This window comes from Carcharodon carcharias, chromosome 34, assembly GCF_017639515.1.
Source record: "Carcharodon carcharias isolate sCarCar2 chromosome 34, sCarCar2.pri, whole genome shotgun sequence".
In the NCBI taxonomy this organism is placed as follows: Eukaryota; Metazoa; Chordata; class Chondrichthyes; order Lamniformes; family Lamnidae; genus Carcharodon; species Carcharodon carcharias.
Window position 1 is genome coordinate 9,357,149 of NC_054500.1, and position 18,222 is coordinate 9,375,370.

The 18,222-nt window shown below is 47.8% G+C and overlaps 1 protein-coding gene across 1 annotated transcript in view; it reads right to left on the reverse strand.

Moving 5' to 3' along the window:
- Positions 1–12,969: 12,969 nt before the first annotated feature.
- LOC121272526 (sprouty-related, EVH1 domain-containing protein 2-like) overlaps positions 12,970–18,222 on the reverse strand; it is a 96,819-nt gene continuing 91,566 nt past the window's right edge. The window contains exon 7 of the mRNA XM_041179141.1: positions 12,970–13,306. Coding sequence (XP_041035075.1) covers positions 12,970–13,306 — 337 coding nt within the window. The remainder of the gene's footprint in view (positions 13,307–18,222) is intronic.

The window sequence follows — 18,222 nt, forward strand, 5'->3', positions numbered from 1 at the left end:
CTTTTCAGATAATAACCTAATTCCTTTTGAAAGCCTCGATTGAACCCGACTCCACTACACACTCAATGCATCCCAGATCCTAACCACTTGCTGCGTGAAAAAGATTTTTCCTCAAGCTACCATTGCTTCTTTTGCCAATTACCTTAAATCTGTGCCCCCGGTTTTCTATCCCTTCCATCCCTATCTACTCTGTCCAGACCCCTCATGATTTTGAATACCTATATCAAATCTCCTCTCGACCTTCTCTTCCCTCCAAGGGGAACAGTCCTAACTTCTCCAATCTTATCTCTATATCTGAAGTTCCTCATTCCTGGAACCATTTTCATGAAACCTTTCTGCACCCTCTCTAATACCTTCGCATCCTTCCTAAAGTGTGACACCCAGAAAATTCAATCTGTGCGAGCATTGCTATCATGGTGCACAATTCCTGGAGTGGACCTTGCAGCCCAGACACTAGAGCACGACTTACTGAGCCAGTCAGGCCCCATTTTTCCCATCTCAGGGTAGAGCCCTGAGTTGTCTCCCCTTTGAATGGCAGTGTTAGACACAGAGAAGATGATTGCACCCAAGGGAGAGTCCAAAGCTAGGGGTTGGAAATATGAAATGGTCATTAATCCAGCAGGGCAATCAGATGAAATTCCTTTACCCAGCGAATGGTGAGAATGTGGAACTTGCTACCTCATGGAGTAGCATAAATGTATTTAAGGAAAAGCTGGATAAGTACATGAGGAAGGAAGCAATAAAATGATATGTTAATGGATGGAAAGTGATGGGAGGAGGCGAAACATTGACCTATTGGACTGAACAACCTAATTCTACTGTGTGGATTTCTGCATAGTTTGAGTAGAACATGGCCCAGCCTTAAAAAAAAACTTGACCTGTTACCAATTTCTTTTCCCCTATTGAACATAGGCACAGTCTTGCCGCCTCCCTCTATATTCAACTGGAGAACTCCAATGCATTTCATTCTAACAGTGACACTAACCTGAGACAGATGATGTTCATTTTTAGTTGCAGGGCAGAAGCCCTCATCAGGACCTGGTTACATGTGGGACAAAGGATTAGCTCTGGTGTTTTTCATACACCCTAACTGTTAATATTCCAATTGTTTTTCCAATTTTTTGTTTCTTTTGTTATTCTTTCATTGGATGTGGGTGTTGCTGACAAGTCTGTGCATTTGTTGCCCATCCCTAATTGCCCTTGAACTGAGTGGCTTGCTAGGCCATTTCAGGGGGCAGGTAAGAGTCAACCACATTGTTGTGGGCCTGGAGTCACATGTAGGCCAGACCAGGTAAGGATGACAGATTTCCTTCTCTAAAGGGCATCAGTGAACTAGTTGAGTTTTCGCAACAGTTTACAGTTTCACAGTCACCATTATTCAGACTAGCTGAATATTAATATTTACGAATTGAATTTAAATTCCTCCAGCTGCCGTGGTGGGATTTGAACCCACGTCCCCAAAGTATTAAGTTTGGGCCTCCGGATTACTGGTACAGTGACATTATCCCGATGCCAACACCTCTGCTATCTTCAGTATATAGTAGAGGGCAAAGTGGAAAGACACGGAGGCAATCCTGGGTGAAGTGTGTACACACTTGAGGGCACTACAACAAGCCCGCAAGGAAGAAATGGCTGTCTCCCATTGCCCCCTCCTCACCTCCACACCTCCCAGATTTGGATTTGCTTCAATCTGAGGGTTAACTTCTGTTTCTCCCTGGGCCATGCTTTGTGAGGGAGAGATGGAGTGTAGCTGTTGCGGTTGGTAATATTTTGAGGCCTGGTAGAGTAGAGTAGGTCTGGGAGATTGCAGAGCGGATGCATGTGAGAAGTATATCAGGTCTCGAGTTTGATGTCACTGGGCTGTTTACGGGGGATGCTGTGTAAAACATGGGTTTTCTGCTTTTCTTCGGAGTTATTTCCCCAGGGTTTTAAGGCTACCCAGTACATGCGTGCAAATCGTGTCAACACTTGGGGGTGGGTGTAGGTTGCAGCCTGGATTCCTCCACAGCCAAGGACCCAGGTATTACTCTCTGGGAGATCGCTGGTTGTACAAACTGTCTGATGTGGTTTGGATGTACGTCAGTGGGAACACTGGAAAAGCAGAAAGGCTGTCTTGATTCCGGCCCCAACCCCGTGCAGCTTAAGGATATCTTCTTAATTGAGGGACTGCTACAGTAATTGGACCTGAACACTGAACAATGTGCTGTTTTCTCTTGGTGACTGAAACTTAACGTGCGTGATCACAGAATCGTTACAGTGCAGGACAAACCATTCGGTCCCTCATGTCTGCACCAGCTCGCCAAAGGAGCAATTCACTTCGTGCCATTTACCAGCCTTCTCACTGTAGCACTGCACCTTTTTCGGATGACAGCCTAATTCCCTTTTGATTGCTTCGATTGAACCATGTTCTCGGGCCTTAACCACTCACTGCGTGAAAAAGTTTTTCCTCATTTCACTGATGCTGTTTGACTGTTGAGCACTTCTCCGTATTTGTCATCGAAGTTAAGAACACGAGCAGCCTGAAACGCATTGATTCCACTTTCACTATCTGACAGTTGATTCAGCACCGTGCAAGCTGACAGCTTATTGAAACCACTTCTTCTTTCTCAGTTGACTTAATCCGATTGTCGGCAACCCCATGAAATCAGTAAACTGCTGCCATAAAATGCGGTGTAATTTACTGTATGTTCCATATATTAAATTCTTGTTTGAAATGAGATGACGTGTTTTTTTTGCTTTCATTGGAGCAGCAGAGCCTTATGGTGCATGTTGTGGGTGCCTCTGGCATGGTGAGTACAGCAGGTTTCCTTCTGAGGGATGCGAGTGAACCAGCTGCCAATCCAATGGCTTCCTGGTCTCTATTTCCACTGCCCCGTTAACCTAATTCAGCCCCAAATCCACCAAAAACTGCCCCCTCTCTCTAACTTCTGGCTTCTGTTTTGAAGACCATTTTTTTTTCTTTTTGTAATGTTCGATAGTAAAATTAGTTTTATTTCCCCCTCACCTAAATTTTAGTAAGTACCAATTATCCCTGAAAACACTAAATTACCTGGTCTTTCACTCACTATATGTGGGATCTTGCTGGGTACAATTTGGCTGTTGTTTGCCTACATAAGAATGCCTGAGTGCAATTCGAAAATAAGCATTGGACCTGCCTAACAATACGAGTTTGCTGCACGTGTACAAGTCTTCGCTTTCTTATGTGCGTTTATCTGCAATCGGATTTCTGCTAAAGTTTTCTACTCTTGCAGCTTTTCCTGCAAGTTGTAGGCTCAGTGGTACAGATATGGAGAAATCTCCATCCCCAGCCCCCCTCCACCTTCACATGCTCTCAAATCCACACGCCTTATTTTCCTAAAGATAAACTTTAAATGAGCTGCTTGGGTATTCCAAAGCTATGCTCAGTCACAATCTTTACAGTGCAGAATGAGGCTATTCGGCCCATCGAGTCTGCACTGGCTCTCTGAAAGAACTTTCCACCTAGTCCCACTCCCCTGCCTTATCCCCGTAACCTTGTACATTCTCTCTTCAGGTAGCAATCCAATTCCCTTTTGAATACCTCAGTCGAACCTGCCTCTTCCACCCTTTCAGGAAGTTTGTTCCAGGCTCCAACCACCCTCTGGGTGAAAAAGTATTGCCTCGTGTCACATTTACTCCTTTTGCCAATTATTTTCAGTCTGTGCCCTCTAGTTCTTGATGCTGTCTTGAGTGGGAACAGTTTCTCACTATTGACCCTGTCCATACCCCTCAGGACCTTGAATACCTCTATCAAGTCTCCTCAGCCTTCTTTTCTCCAAGGAAATCCGACCCAGCTTCTCCAATCTATCCTCATAGCCACAGTTATTCATCCCTGGAATCAGTCTGATGAACCTCCTCTGTACCCTCTCCAATGCCTTCACATCCTTCGAGTATGGCACCCAAAACTGGACACACTACTCCAGATGAGGCTTAGTGTCTTAAACAAGTTCAACATGACCTCCTTACTCTTGTACTCAATGCTCTCAATAAGCAGTTTAGCCCTTGTATAAGGACAGTCAAAGGCCCAAGGTGTACTGATGGCTATTATGAGCATATTGCATTGTGCATCATGGATTCAATGCAGCGGCAAATAAATGCTAGCTAACTGCTAAAAATTGAGCTGGGAATAGGATTTTATAAATTACACGGTTGATTTGAAAATTGTTTTATTTATTATTCGTTCAACTCCCCTTAAGCTGGAAGAATTTAGTAATGAATTAACTTCACGGGCATTCCATTTAAACTGTAAAAAAAAAATGAGGCTATTTAATTCATTAAATATTAGAAGTCTGCAGGCGTGGTTTGGGAATTGTAGAGTGTGTGAAGGAGGTTGGTCCTTCAGGCTGACTTGTAATGGGGAATGCAATATTGAGAGAGTTTATGCTGAAAGTTTACTACTGCTGAAACCTGTTTTAAAAAGTAGGTGCTGTTCGTTTGAGCTTCGCCCCTCGCTTCTTTGTCATTTCGTAGCAAGCGCTCGCGTTCAGCTGAGAGCATTGTTGGCCTTGAAGTGGTCCATGCAGAACTTCGTCCCGGCTACCAGCGATCCTGCCAGCACTGCTGTGCGAACCCAAGGTGTCTCGGAGAATGGTTCCTTCATGGAGTTGGTCCTGTGTGCGGGGTTGGGTGGGACAAGAAGAGGAAGCCATGACGAGATTGGTCTGAGATGTCAGCTGCCAACATAGCTGATGGTCAAACTAATTATTGGGAATTTGAGGGGGTGAGCTGCTTGGGTCAGTGCCTGCCATTGGCGATCGTGCTGAAGTCAGGCAAGGTTCAGCGAGTCAGCATAAGTCTACACTTGGAAAAACCCCATTGCAGAATTGACTGCACAGACACGAGCTATTATGACGCTGAAGCTCTCTCCCCCAACCTCCACCCCACCCCCCCCCACCATTTACTTTACCACACTTGAAAGCTCATCGCTATACTTCAAACCCTGTTTGTGCTCCTGAAATAACTCCCCAGCCATGGGGGTGTATAGTGGGGAGGGGTGAGGCTTTAAGTGATGCCCTTCAGACACGTGTGTTAGGGATTCTCTACCTAAAACTCCTGGGCATCAGTGTAAACCAACCCAAAGGAATGCAGTGCTAGATATCTTCAATATACAGCAACAGGACACTGATTATAGAACGAAGGGCAGGAGTTGTGAGACACCGCACTCAGTATACCTAGTGTGCATCACCTCAGATATAATTCGGACAACGGGTACAGCTTCAATTTAAAAGCCTACACTCCAAGGTTCCACAAGCACAATGGAGCAAAGCTAGGTAAATATGATTGAGGCTCCGACGAGCCAGCGTTTAATTGAATGTCGGAACAGGGTCGAGGTATTGACTGGCCCCCTTTTCATTCCTGCATTACTGGTCATTAAGTCCCTGGCTTCTAAAAGCGGATAGGCTCCCGGTGCTGGAACTTGATTGGTTGAAAGACACCGGTTTTGGGTTTGCCTGGCCCAATGATCTGAACTGCATCAAAAAGCTCCATCCTGTCGCCATGACCACAGTGAAGCCCATTTTCCCCCTCCCTTTTCCCCAAATTAAAGGAAACGATGGCTGAGCCTCGAGTGTGGAATCATGGACTGATTGAAGGAGGCCATTTGGCCCATCTTGCCCGTGGCGGGCTCTCTTTTGAAGGAGCTAGCCAATCAGCCTCGCGCTTTTCCCTGCAGCCTTACAAACTTTTCCCCCTTCACCCATTTATTTAGATTCCCTTTTGCAAGTTATCATTGGATCTGCTTCCGCCGCCTTTTCAGGCAGGGTGTTGCAGATCAACTCACTGCTGGAAAAAAGAATTCCCACCTCCCCTTTCTACGTCAACTGAAATGAAACACACGGAGCCAGTGGCTGTGATGTTGCCAACCCTCCAGGACTTCACTGGAGTCTCCAGAAATTAAAGATTAGTCTCCAGGACACTGCTGCATACACAAAAAAACCCAGGCAAAACATCGCAGGGTCATTAAACTTTTTTTTTGTTCATTACTTATGGAAATATGGTGGATGGAATTTTTTTTAAAAAATTGGCGGCCAAGAATCATCCAATTCAGCGGTAATCTGTTTGCTATCCAATTGGTGTGCGAGGGTGGATGTGTGAATTGACCGATGGCGGGAGAATGGGGTTTTGGGGCGGTGGGGGGGAGGTGCGGGTGCATTGGGGATGTTGGAGGTGGAAGGTCATGTGATGAAACCTCCAGGAATACATCCAGCCAGAGTTGGCAACTCTCAATATTCGTTCGGGGGGTGGGGGCGGGGAGAAATATATTTCAAGTTAATCATTTTGGTGTTTCAGGGGATTGAATGAAGCCTTGCTCAGCTACACTTGTAGTTGGTGCTACTACCTTTGGTGGGACTGCCTTAGTGAACTCACCAATTGGCTATGTTCCTCGGTAAATGAGATGTTCCCTTCTCCTCTCGGTGTCGGCAGTGACACTTTCGCGTGCAGGTTTTGTCGATCTGAAATGCTGACCAGCGTCCCGTCGGCCTCTGAACTGGCGACTGCCCCTTGGCCGCTGGCTCTGTTTCTGCCTGAACTTGGACTGGCTCTTGCCTTTGTAATGGCGACTGGCTGGGCAAAGAGGACTGAGCCTTCCTCCATTTGGCTTGGGCTTGCACTTTGGCCTTGGCTGAGGTTTGGAGCGAAGCTTTGGGTGGCAACTGGTCTTGCCTTTGAGGCTTGGGAGCCACCTTGAGCTGGGCAGGAGTTGGAGCTGCAGGTTTGGAGCTGACTTTGGACTCCGGTTGGTGCTGGGCTTTCGAAGTTGCCTGGCTCTGGGCCTGATTCTGGACCTGAATTTGCTTGGGCTGCTGGGGCAACTCCAACTTCACCTGGACAGGTAACGGAGGCGGAGACACCACCGCCAGCGGTTGCTGAATGTTGCACGATATCTGGAGGTGAAGCGGTGTCTGGATTGCAGGCTTGGGGTATTGCTGGCATTGGAGATGAGTTACGGCGCTAAACTTTGCCTGTGCCTGGGTTTGGCTCTGAAGTAGGGGCCAGATGGGAAGCTGGTCCGACGCCAGATTGCCCAGCGCGGGCTGTGTGTTGAGCTGCGGTTGGGTATACATTGAAGGAGGTGTACCCATGGATACGGGCCAAGGTTGGGTTTGAGGATGCAGCTGAAGTCTACACTGGGCTTCAATTTGTTGGTTCAGCCAGGACTGGGACTGGAGTTGAACGGAGGTGTTGAGCTGAGGCACTGTCCCCCGCACAGGGGCCAGCTGCTGTGCAGTCTGAGACAGGGGCCCAAGCGAAACGCTGGGGTTGGCTCCGGCCTGCTCCTGCGGGCTGGCCCTGTGCCCTGCTTTGCTCTGGAACTGAAAGATCGGCCGCTGCTGCTGCTGCTGCTGCGGCGACTGGAACCACTGCGTAAACTTGGGATCCGCCTTGGCCCTTGCGGACGGCTCAGGGGCCTCGAACTGGAAGGAAGCCGGGGAGAGGAGCGGCAGGGTCTTTGGGGACCCTGCCGGAGGCTGGGCCTGGGGGCTGGGGAGGAGCAGAGGCCCGGGCGAAACCCGTGCAACGATTGGCGCCTCCAGCGCGCAGTCGCCCCTTGCTGGCTTGGGCTGTGACTGTTCTTGGGTGAGGGTCTGCCTCTGCGGCTTGGCACCCTTCTGCTTCTGTGTTTGACTTTTCAGGCTGGCTATCAGCTGCTCGTAGAAGGGCAGCTTCTTTTTCAAAGCTGCCGAGGCCCCATCTTGGGTCACCGCCGCATCGCCAAGCTCCTTGGCGCTGTTCGGGTCAAGCACGTCCACCTCTGCCGCTTCCCTGGCCTCACTCGTTGGGCATTTGGCATCCTGGGAGATTCTCAACATGGGCACCTGCTTCAGCGCCTCCGCGTAGGAAATGTCCGCCAGGGCACCATGCTTGTTTCGGTGTGGTGCCGCTGCCCTGGCACCAGGCTGCAACGGAGGCAGGTCCACCGGCAGCTGGCTGTGGTCGGCTGAGCTCGGCTCCTTCTCCGCGTGGGCGCCCCACTTGTTGAGGAACGACTGGGCTTTCAGGAGGCCAGCCGGAACTGGGGGTGCCAGGTCCCCATCTTGGCCGAGCGCCCGCTTGGAGCTGGCGAGGGCGGCTTTGGCCCGGGGGCTTCCCTTGTCGAGCTGGCAGGCGGGCGCCCCCCGGCCCTGGCACTTTGGGCTTCCCCCCGCTCCTGGCTCCGCCACCTCCGCGGCCCGCCCGCTGGGCTTTCCCCCGGCGGGGGCCTGCTTCGCGGGCAGGGCGTCCGAAGGCTTCGCCCGGGAGGCTGGCAACTCCATCTTGTCGCAGGCGCCCGGGCCGGTGCCCTGCGGGCCGGGAGGAGACTTTGTTGTGCTCAGTTTAATCAGCTTGCTGGGCGACTCCTTCCCTTTGATGGGAGCCTGTGGGTTCTGCCCCTGGATTTTCCCTGGCTTGCCTTGGCGACCTTGCAGGGCGCAAGCGAGCTGTACTCTCTTGGCCGTGGCTGCGCCCTGGCTGGGGGGTGGGAGAGGAAGGAGGGCACCCTCCACGGGCTCACCCTGCCCTCGGTGATGTGTGGTGGTGCCTGCGCCAGTGCCAGTGCCTTGTTCGCCACCCTTACTGGCCAGGTCGGAGGCCCCTTGGTTAGGCTGATCTTTATTCCCAGTGTTTGGCTGCACTTGGCTTTTGGACGACAGTTCCTTCTCCTGGCGGCAGAAGCCAAGAGCTGGGGCAGCTGCCGCTGGTCCCTCAATCGCTTTGGGCGAGCGTGCCCTGCCCTGCTCCGTTCTCACTGAAGAATGTAGCCGTTCAGCTGCCAACTTGTCCACCACACCCATGGCGTCCTGAGAGGTCACCTGGACCGGAGTCCATTTCCTCGCCTTGGCGATTTTCCTCTTCTTGCCTTGGTTTGGTTTGACCCTTGCATCTAAGATGGCCGCACTGGCTGGCTCCTGGTTGCCATGGGCATTAGCCTGGGGGATCGTGTCTCGGGCCCACTGTGGCTCCGGCCCGGAGGAAGGGGAACTGGCCAAGGAGAATGACACCCTTTGCTGTTCCTCCTTGCTGGAGGAGTTTGACTTCCGGCTTGTCTTTTCATCCTCCCGGTCCTTTCTGAGCACTTCCACTGCCTGCGGCGGTAGATCACGTTCTCTCTGGATGGGAGCTTCGGAATGTGTGTTGCCCATTCTCGGTGAAAGCTGCAGTCACTCGGATCATCTGGAAATAGGAATGGTCCATGAATGTTAATTGAACCTAGCATTTATATAACAGCCTATCACAACCTCAGGACCACCCCCCCCACACCCCCACAAAAGCGCTTTAACAATGAAGTACTTTTTGAAGTGCAGTGACTGACATAAGGTAGGGAATTTGTGCACAGCAAGATCCCACAAATAGCAACCAGATCACCTGTTTTGTCTTTGACAATTTTGGTTGGAGGGTAAATGTCAGGCAGGACACCAGGGAGGAACTCCCCTGCTCCTCTTCAAATAGTGCCGTGGGATCTTCCAAGTCCATCTAAGATGGACGACGAGCCTCGGCTTAAGGTCCCATCTGAAAGGCGGCACCTCTGACGGTGCAGCACTCCCTCAGTACCTCGGGGCAGTGGCTGCCCAGATTTTGTAGTCCAGTTTCTAGAGTGATACTGCGATGAATAACATTGCGCAAGTGGTGAAATCTCTGATACTCCTGGGGGTTGGGGGTGGGGGCGGGGCGGAGTCCAGAACAAAAGGGCATAACTTTAAAATTAAAGTTAGGCCATTCAGGGGTGATGTCAGGAAGCACTTCTTCACACAAAGGGTAGTGGAAATCTGGAACTCTATTCCAAGTGACCCCCACCCGCCCCCACAAAAAAAAGCTGTTGAGGCTGGGAGGGTCAATCGACAAAGTCAAAATTGAAATTGGTAGGTTTTTGAGTTATGGGAATTAATTAGGGGAGGCGATGACGAGGTGGTCTAGTAATCCAGAGACCCAGGGTAATGCTCAGGGGACCAGGGTTCGAATCCCACCATGGCAGATGGTGGAATTTGAATTCATTAAAAATCTGGAATTAAAAGTCTAATGGTGACCATGAAACCATTGTCAATTGTTGTAAAAACCCATCAGGTTCACTAATGATGGCTTATTGTCCCATTCGTGACACCTTTGTGGAGTTCAGTGATATCACAGTGCAATGAGAATCTCGTGTCCTCAGACCAACTTTAATTACATTTAAAGCACGGTGACTAAGGGAGAGGGCTTGGAATGTAGGTGCAACTTTTTCATAAGGTTTTGAACCGGGTAACAATTCAGTTAAAGGGAAAGAGCTTGTGATAATCAAACCTCTTTCACAAGCTCAGAAGATCTCAAAGTGCTTTACAGCCAGTGAATTCCTTTTGAAGTATTTTTTGAAGTGTAGTTGGCATGTAGGATATGTGGCAGCCAATTTGCGCACAGCAAACTCCCACAAGCAACAAAGTAACATCATTATGGTGATGTTGGTTGAGGGATAAACACTGGTCCAGGACACCAGGGTGAACTGCATTCCTTCAAAATGGTGTCATGGAAGCTCCAACATCCATCTGAAGGGCCGGGCAGTACTTTCATTGCCACATATCACCTGGAAAATGGCCCTGCTGTGACAGTGCCGAGCTCCCTCAGTACTGCGCTGGAGTGTCATCTGAGATTGAATGCGCAGACCCCTGGAGTGCGACTCAAACCCACAACCAGTAGGGGCCTTACCTTGCTGGTCATTGGCATTGCTGTGCCTATGGAAGTGTTTGGTTACAGCTACCTTGGCGTGTTGTGGCACTACTTTATGTATTATAACCATCATGAGTACTGCTCTCTTTGCCCGTCTGAGATAGGCGCATCTCTGCCTGTCAATACAGATGTGAGGGTGTTGGGGGAAGGTAGCCTGATGCATCTGGTGTTCCTCTATTAGTTCTTCATCCAATAAAGCACAAACGCATGTGTTCCCCATGGGAACTAACCACACTAGTTAGACCACACCTAGAATACTGTGTTCAGTTTTGATCCCCTTATCGAAGGAAAGATATACTGGTGTTGGAGGCAGTCCAGAAAAGGTTCATAAAGTTGATACCGGTTATGGAGGGATTTTCTTCTGAGGAGAGGTTGAGTAGGTTGGGCCTGTACTCACTGGAGTTTAGAAGAATGAGAGGTGACCTTATTGAAACATATAAGGTGCTTAGAGGGCTTGATAGGGTAGAAGCTGAGAGGTTGTTTCCCCTTGTGGGAGAGGCCAGGACCAGAGGGCATAATCTCAGAATAAGGGGTCACCCATTTAAAACAGATGAGAAGGAATTTCTTCTCTCTGAGGGTAATAAATTTGTGGAATTCTTTACCGCAGAGGGCTGTAGAGGCTGGGTCATTTAGTATATTCAAGGTTGGGATAGACAATTCTTAATCAGTAAGGGAATCAAGGGTTATGGGGAAAAGGCAGGAAAGTGGAGTTGAGAATTATCAGACCAGCCATGATCTCATTGAATGGTGGAGCAGAATTGATGGGCCAAGTGGCCTACTTCTGCTCCCATGTCTTATGGTCTTATTATGGTTATGATCTTAGGTATAAGACCTAAACTGGTACCCCAGTGGATACCAACTTTCTAATGCCTGGGCAACGAGCCAAAAAAAACCCTCTAAACACTTCCACCAATCTTTTCATAGGGCTGGTTAAATCTACCTTTGAAAACAGTGTAACCCACATTAGACAACTATTTTTAAGTGGACTGACAGATGCAAAGCACTATGGCAATGTGAAAGCCCACTTCAGAAAGACTGATACATGATGTGGGCAGTGATGCCAGAACGAACACTGAGAAACTGCATACATGATGCATTGATGCCACGTGTTGCTCATTTAAATAGATCTAACAGTGGGCTAGTGGGCACATTGAGTTCATGTCACAATTGCTACCAGGAACCTAGACGCCATGTAAAATGGACAGAGGCCATGGACCTGCAGCCCCTTGTTTCTGATCGGTTAGTCCCTGGGTTAATTCAGACTAGGGGACACGGACTTAAAGGTTTGAGCAAGAGATACAGGATGGGGGTTGCGTGAGGAAGTCTTTACACAGAGTGGTGGGAGCGGAGATGATCAACGATTTCAAAGCAAAATTGGATTGGCACTTGAGGCTACAGGATGAATGAAACTGATTGGATTGTTCTACAGAGAGCTGGAATGGACAGGATGGGCCAAATGGCCTCCTTCTATGCTGTAATGTAATGACTAATGGCTCAATAAACTGTAATCTATGTTATTAGCAAAACAAAGTGAATATCCAATTCCAACCTGTAATCACTACCAAGGTATGAAATTAAATGTTGGAATCATTTCTAATTATCAGATTAATTGATAATCATCCCAGATATTTGATTACAGACCGTAATCAATCTTAGATCTCAATTAGATCTTGTAATGACCCACAAGTATCTAGCCATAGTCCATAATCGCTCCCAGATATTCCCTTACAATCTGTAATAAGTGTGATATCTAATTAATCTGTAATTACTCCCAGATATCTGACTACAATCTGCATCACTCCCAGCTGTTTGATTACAGTTTATAATCATCCCCAGACATCTGATTACAGTCTGCATCACTCCCAGCTATCTAATTACAGTTTGTAATCATCCCCAGACATCTGATTACAGTCTGCATCACTCCCAGCTATTTGATTACAGTTTGTAATCATCCCCAGACATCTAATTACAGTCTGCATCACTCCCAGCTATCTGATTACAGTTTGTAATCACCCCCAGACATCTGATCACAGTCTGCATCACTCCCAGCTATCTGATTACAGTTTGTAATCACCCCCAGACATCTGATCACAGCCTGCATCACTCCCAGCTATCTGATTACAGTTTGTAATCATCCCCAGACATCTGATTACAGTCTGCAACCGCTCCCAAATATCTCATTACAGTTTCGAATCATTCCCAGATATCTGATCACGGCCTGTCATCATTCCTGGGTATCTGTTCTCACTCCCAGATATCTGATTGCAGAGTCTGTCAACCATCCCTGGGGACCTGGTTACAGCCTGTAACCGCGCCCAGTTTGAATCGATCCTCCCCTGGGGGACTTCTCGAGTCTCCCAAACTCCCATCCGCGTTCCCTGTTCCCTGACCCCCCCGCCGCGGGGACCCCCTCACCTGATCCCAGCGCTGGGTCGCTCCCTCTTGTCCCGCTGCCGGGCCGAGCTGTACTGTTGCTGCGGGTGAGCGAGCTGTTTGCGGTTTGTACCCAAACAGCGGCTCTGTCCCCCACGCCCGTTCTGGAACGCGGGCTCCGCTCACCAAATAAACAAAGCCAGCGGGCTGCCGGCTTTTGAATGAAATTGTGGCAGTTCTAAAAGCCAACAATAGTTATAAAAGCCAACAATAGTTATAAAAGCCAACAATAGTTACGGGACAATTTCTGCCAACTTGGACCACCAAAAAGGATGGCTACAGCCAAGTGAGTTTGCTGTCTTTACTGGACCTTTTGTTCAGATAAGTTATCACGAAGGCTCATCCTGAAGGGAAATTGTTTTATTAGGCACTGCTTCAGGGGTGAGGTGACTTAAAACAGGTTGAAATTTGCCAAAACAGCTGTGAAAATATTGCACCACAGGGGTCAATGTTACTACAAAACAACCTGCTTCCCAAACGATGCTATCTATAATATAAAAACAAAAAAACTGCGGATGCTGGAAATCCAAAACAAAAACAGAATTACCTGGAAAAACTCAGCAGGTCTGGCAGCATCGGCGGAGAAGAAAAGAGTTGACGTCAACTCTTTTCTTCTCCCCCGATGCTGCCAGACCTGCTGAGTTTTTCCAGGTAATTCTGTTTTTGCTATTTATAATATAATTCACCACAGTTAGTATGTAGAATTTTACTTTTTTGGAGATTGGGGTGGGGCGGTGGGTGGTGCAGGAATGATGGGGGAATGATGTGCAGAGTTGACTTGTCCAGTCTCAATCATCATAACTTATTTTATTCATCCACGGGATGTGGGCTTCACTGGCTGGGCCCAGCATTTATTGCCCATCCCTAGTTGCCCCTTGAGAAGGTGGTGGGTGAGCTGCCTTCTTGAGCCGCTGCAGTCCATGTGGTGTAGGAACACCCACAGCGCTGTTAGGGAGGGAATTCCAGGATTTTGACCCAGCGACAGTGAAGGAACGGCCGATATATTTCCAAGTCAGGATGGTGAGGGGCTTGGAAGGGAACTTCAAAAATCAGAACTGGGCCATGGCACATTCTGACAATTGTTTTTGGGTATTCAAAATATCCTGTTATTGATTTCGTACATGATGCTGATAACTCTAAAGGGGGGCCAAGGCAGGGGTGGGACTAAATAACATGCTCTGTCAGACAGCCAGTGCAGACTCAATGGGCCGAATGGCCTCCTTCTGCACGACAAAGATTCTGTGATTCTGAGGGTGCAGAGATAACCTGGCAAGGTGAAAACAGTTCGAAAGCAAGTGGACGGACACTTTAGTATTTAAATTACTCAACTAGGGGTCTGATTTTTGACTGTGTTCCTGTTATTGCATTGGGGCATGAGCAGATATTCACACACTCACAGAGAATCCCTGTAATATTCACACACTCACAGAGAATCCCTGTAATATTCACACACACACACAGAATCCCTGTAAAAAAACACTCACAGAGAATGCCTGTAATATTCACACACTCAGAGAATCCCTGTAATATTCACACACTCACAGAGAATCCCTGTAAAAACTCACACTCACAGAGAATCTCTTTAATATTCACACATTCACAGAGAATCTCTTTAATATTCACACACCCACAGAGAATCCCTGTAAATATTCACACACTCACAGAGAATCCCTGCAATGTTCACACATTCAGAGAATCGCTGTAAATATTCACACACTCACAGAGAATCCCTGTAAAAACTCACACTCACAGAGAATCTCTTTAATATTCACACACCCACAGAGAATTCCTGTAAATATTCACACACTCACAGAGAATCCCTGCAATGTTCACACACTCACAGAGAATCCCTGTAAATATTCACACACTCACAGAGAATCCCTGCAATGTTCACACATTCACAGAAAATCCCTCTAAATATGGTGGACACAAGGGTCAAGTCCATCTGGGGTCAGAGTTTAACTTAATTAATAGGCAAAATTTCGCTCATATGTCTTTGCAAATGTCATCTCCACCCTTGGTGACTGAGAACGGACACTAGAATGACACAACATCGAGACAGAATGGATTTATATCATGTCTTTCATGACCTCATGTCATCCCAAAGTGACTTGCAGCCAATGAAGTCCTTTAGATGTGTTGTCACTGTTGTACAGTAGGAAACATGGCAGCCAACTTTCACACAGAAGGTCCCACAAACTAGGTGATAATAACCAGATAATCTGTTTTCAGTGCTGTTGGTTTTTCTTCGATGTTGACCTTGATGTCGGTTGTGAGGTAACTAATGTCCAGGACACCAATGGTGTATCCTGCCTCAATTTAGCAGCACAGCTGAAAGAGAGCAGCTCCAACAGTGCGCTGTAATATCAGGATATTTCATCTGTTTGAGTCCTTGGTGTGGGATTTCAACTCCCAACCATCTGACTCAGAGACAAGTCCACTTCCCAAAGAGCCACAAAGTGAGAGGAGACCTATTACGAGCTCTGCACGTTCAATATTTAACCTTAAACAGGAACAAGTTGAGACTCTGCTATTACATTCAACTGAGGAATGTCCATTTACCAGAACTGGTCTCCAACATCAACAAGTGCCTTTGGAGGTGTTATTGGGGTGAAAGGAAATTGCGGGAGGGAAAGTTCCTGTATAAAATAAAAGTTTTCTGTTACAGAAGCTCTACCCTTCCTCATTATGGAAGAGACACAAGAAGGTTGAATTGTAAATCCTGCACTGTGCATTCAGCTGTGTCAGTAACCACACATCTATAGATCAGCAGTGCCACCCTCAGGTAGGTGAGCACCCACAGCTCTCTGGGATGGAGACTTCCAGACATTCACACCCTTTGAGTGAAGAAACTTGTCCTCATCTCAGCCCTAAACGCCAGCTTGTTAGTCTAAAACTGTGACCCTGTGTTCTAGATTCCTCCACCCAGGGGGACATTTTCTCAGCATCTACTCCCTCAGGAATTTGATACGTTCCAATGGGATCACCTCTCATTCTTCAGAATTCAAGGGAACATAGGTCAAGTCTACTCAATCTGTCCTCAGAAGACAAACCCCCTCATTCCACTAGATCTTGACCCTGTGCAGAACGGGTGATATAAAAACCAAAAATGCTGGAAAAACTCAGCAGGTCTGGCAGCGTCTGTGGAGAGAGAAACAGAGTTAACGTTTCGAGTCCAATTCTTCAGAACTCGCACTCACAGACACTCCCTGTAAATATTGTGGACGCAAAAGTTGGGCGAGGATGGGGATTAAAGTTTAGCCTCATTAATAGTCTAAAATTAGTTTGGAGTCTTTGTAATTGTCACCTCCACTCTTGGAGACTGAGAACAGACAACAGCGTTCCAAGCTCCCCAGTTCCGAAGAAGAGTCATATTGGACTCGAAACGTTAATTCGGTTCCTCTCTCCACAGATGCTGCCAGACCTGCTGAGATTTTCCAGCACTTTGGGTTTTAATTTCAGAACTCCAACTTCTGCAGCAGGTTGTTTTTATTTTAGTGCAGAACAGGTGATAGCGAGTTAGCCGCCTGCTTCCTATCTCTCCTGATTTTGCCCACTCATTGGCAGACATTTTATTTAAATCTACCCCATTGAGTCATACCAGCAGGATTCATCCACATGAAGAAGGTCCTTTGCCTTAATTTGGTCTCACCCTTCTAGATACCAACCCGAAAGAAACATTGGAAATCCAAATCACCCCCCTCTGAGTCACTCATCCCACCCTGACTTGGAAATATATCAGTGTTCCTTCACTGTCGCTGGGTCAGAATCCTGGAACTCCCTCCCTAACAGCACTGTGGGTGTACCTACACCACATGGACTGCAGCGGTTCAAGAAGGCAGCTCACCACCACCTTCTCAAGGGGCAGCTAGGGATGGGCAATAAAAGCTGGGCCCAGCCAGTGATGCCCATGTCTTCCTGTGAAAGAATTTTTAAAAATTCATGGCAGAGAAGGTGACCACTCAGCCCATTGTGTCTGTGCTAACAGCTCCCTGTTGTACTGTCTTAGCTGCTTCTTAGATATATCCAGGATCCTAGCCTCAGCCAACTTCTCAGCCATGTGTAAAATATCCATCCTAAACTTGCCCTCTACCCTGAATCGGAACCCTGTCTGGCCTGTCTCACTGAAAGATGTCAAGTAAACGTTTATAAGGTGCTCTCTGCGATGAGGTTGAAAAACCCAATTTTCCTATTTGATTCAGATAGCTCATTCCTCCTGATACCAGTAATCAACCATATTGTCCCCTCTGCACTGCCTCCAGGCTTGGATGGCCCTCCATTGGTTGTCCCAACGAGGCCTGCACAAAGCACACCATATCATCCAGGATGACTCTCCCAGTGCAGTACTGTATTGTCGGAGATGCTATCATTCAGGCAAGCCATTAAACCCAGGGTTCCTGGCTGCAGATGTGGAAGATCCCATGGAATGATTTCAAAGAACAGGGGAGCTATCCCTGGTGTTCTGGCCACAAACAACGTCACAAAAAACAAATAATCTTGTCATCGTCATATTGCTGTTTGTGGGAGTTTGCTGCGTGCAAATTGGCTGCTGTGTTTTCTACATTACAACAGGGACTGCATTTCAGCAGTATTTCACCGGATGTAAATCACTTTGGGATCCCCTGGTGCAGTATGAAGACTTGTTTCCTTGCTGTCAGATGTGCCCTGACTAGAGCGCTATACAGTTAAAGCATGGCCTCAAGGGATCTCAGCTGAACTGCAGGAAAACCAGTCAGCACCATGTTTGTTATGTTAAATTGCCACCTTGTCGTTTGTGCTTGCAGTGAGTGAAGAATGTTTTAACGTCTTTCATTGGGCTTCAGTCCTCCACTGACTGTCATGGTGGCTCAACCAAGTAACTCAGCCTCCACTGCTCTCTGGGGAACAGAGTCCCAATGGCTCACAACCCTCTTAGAGAAAGAAATTCTCCCCATCTCCATCCTAAACATTATTTTTAAACTGTGCCCTTTAGTTCTAGTCTCTCCCACAAGGGGAAACATCCTTTCAGCATCCACCCTGTCAAGTCCCCTCAGGATCTTATATGTTTCAATAAGATCATTCTCATTCTCCTAAACAACAATGGATAGAGACCCA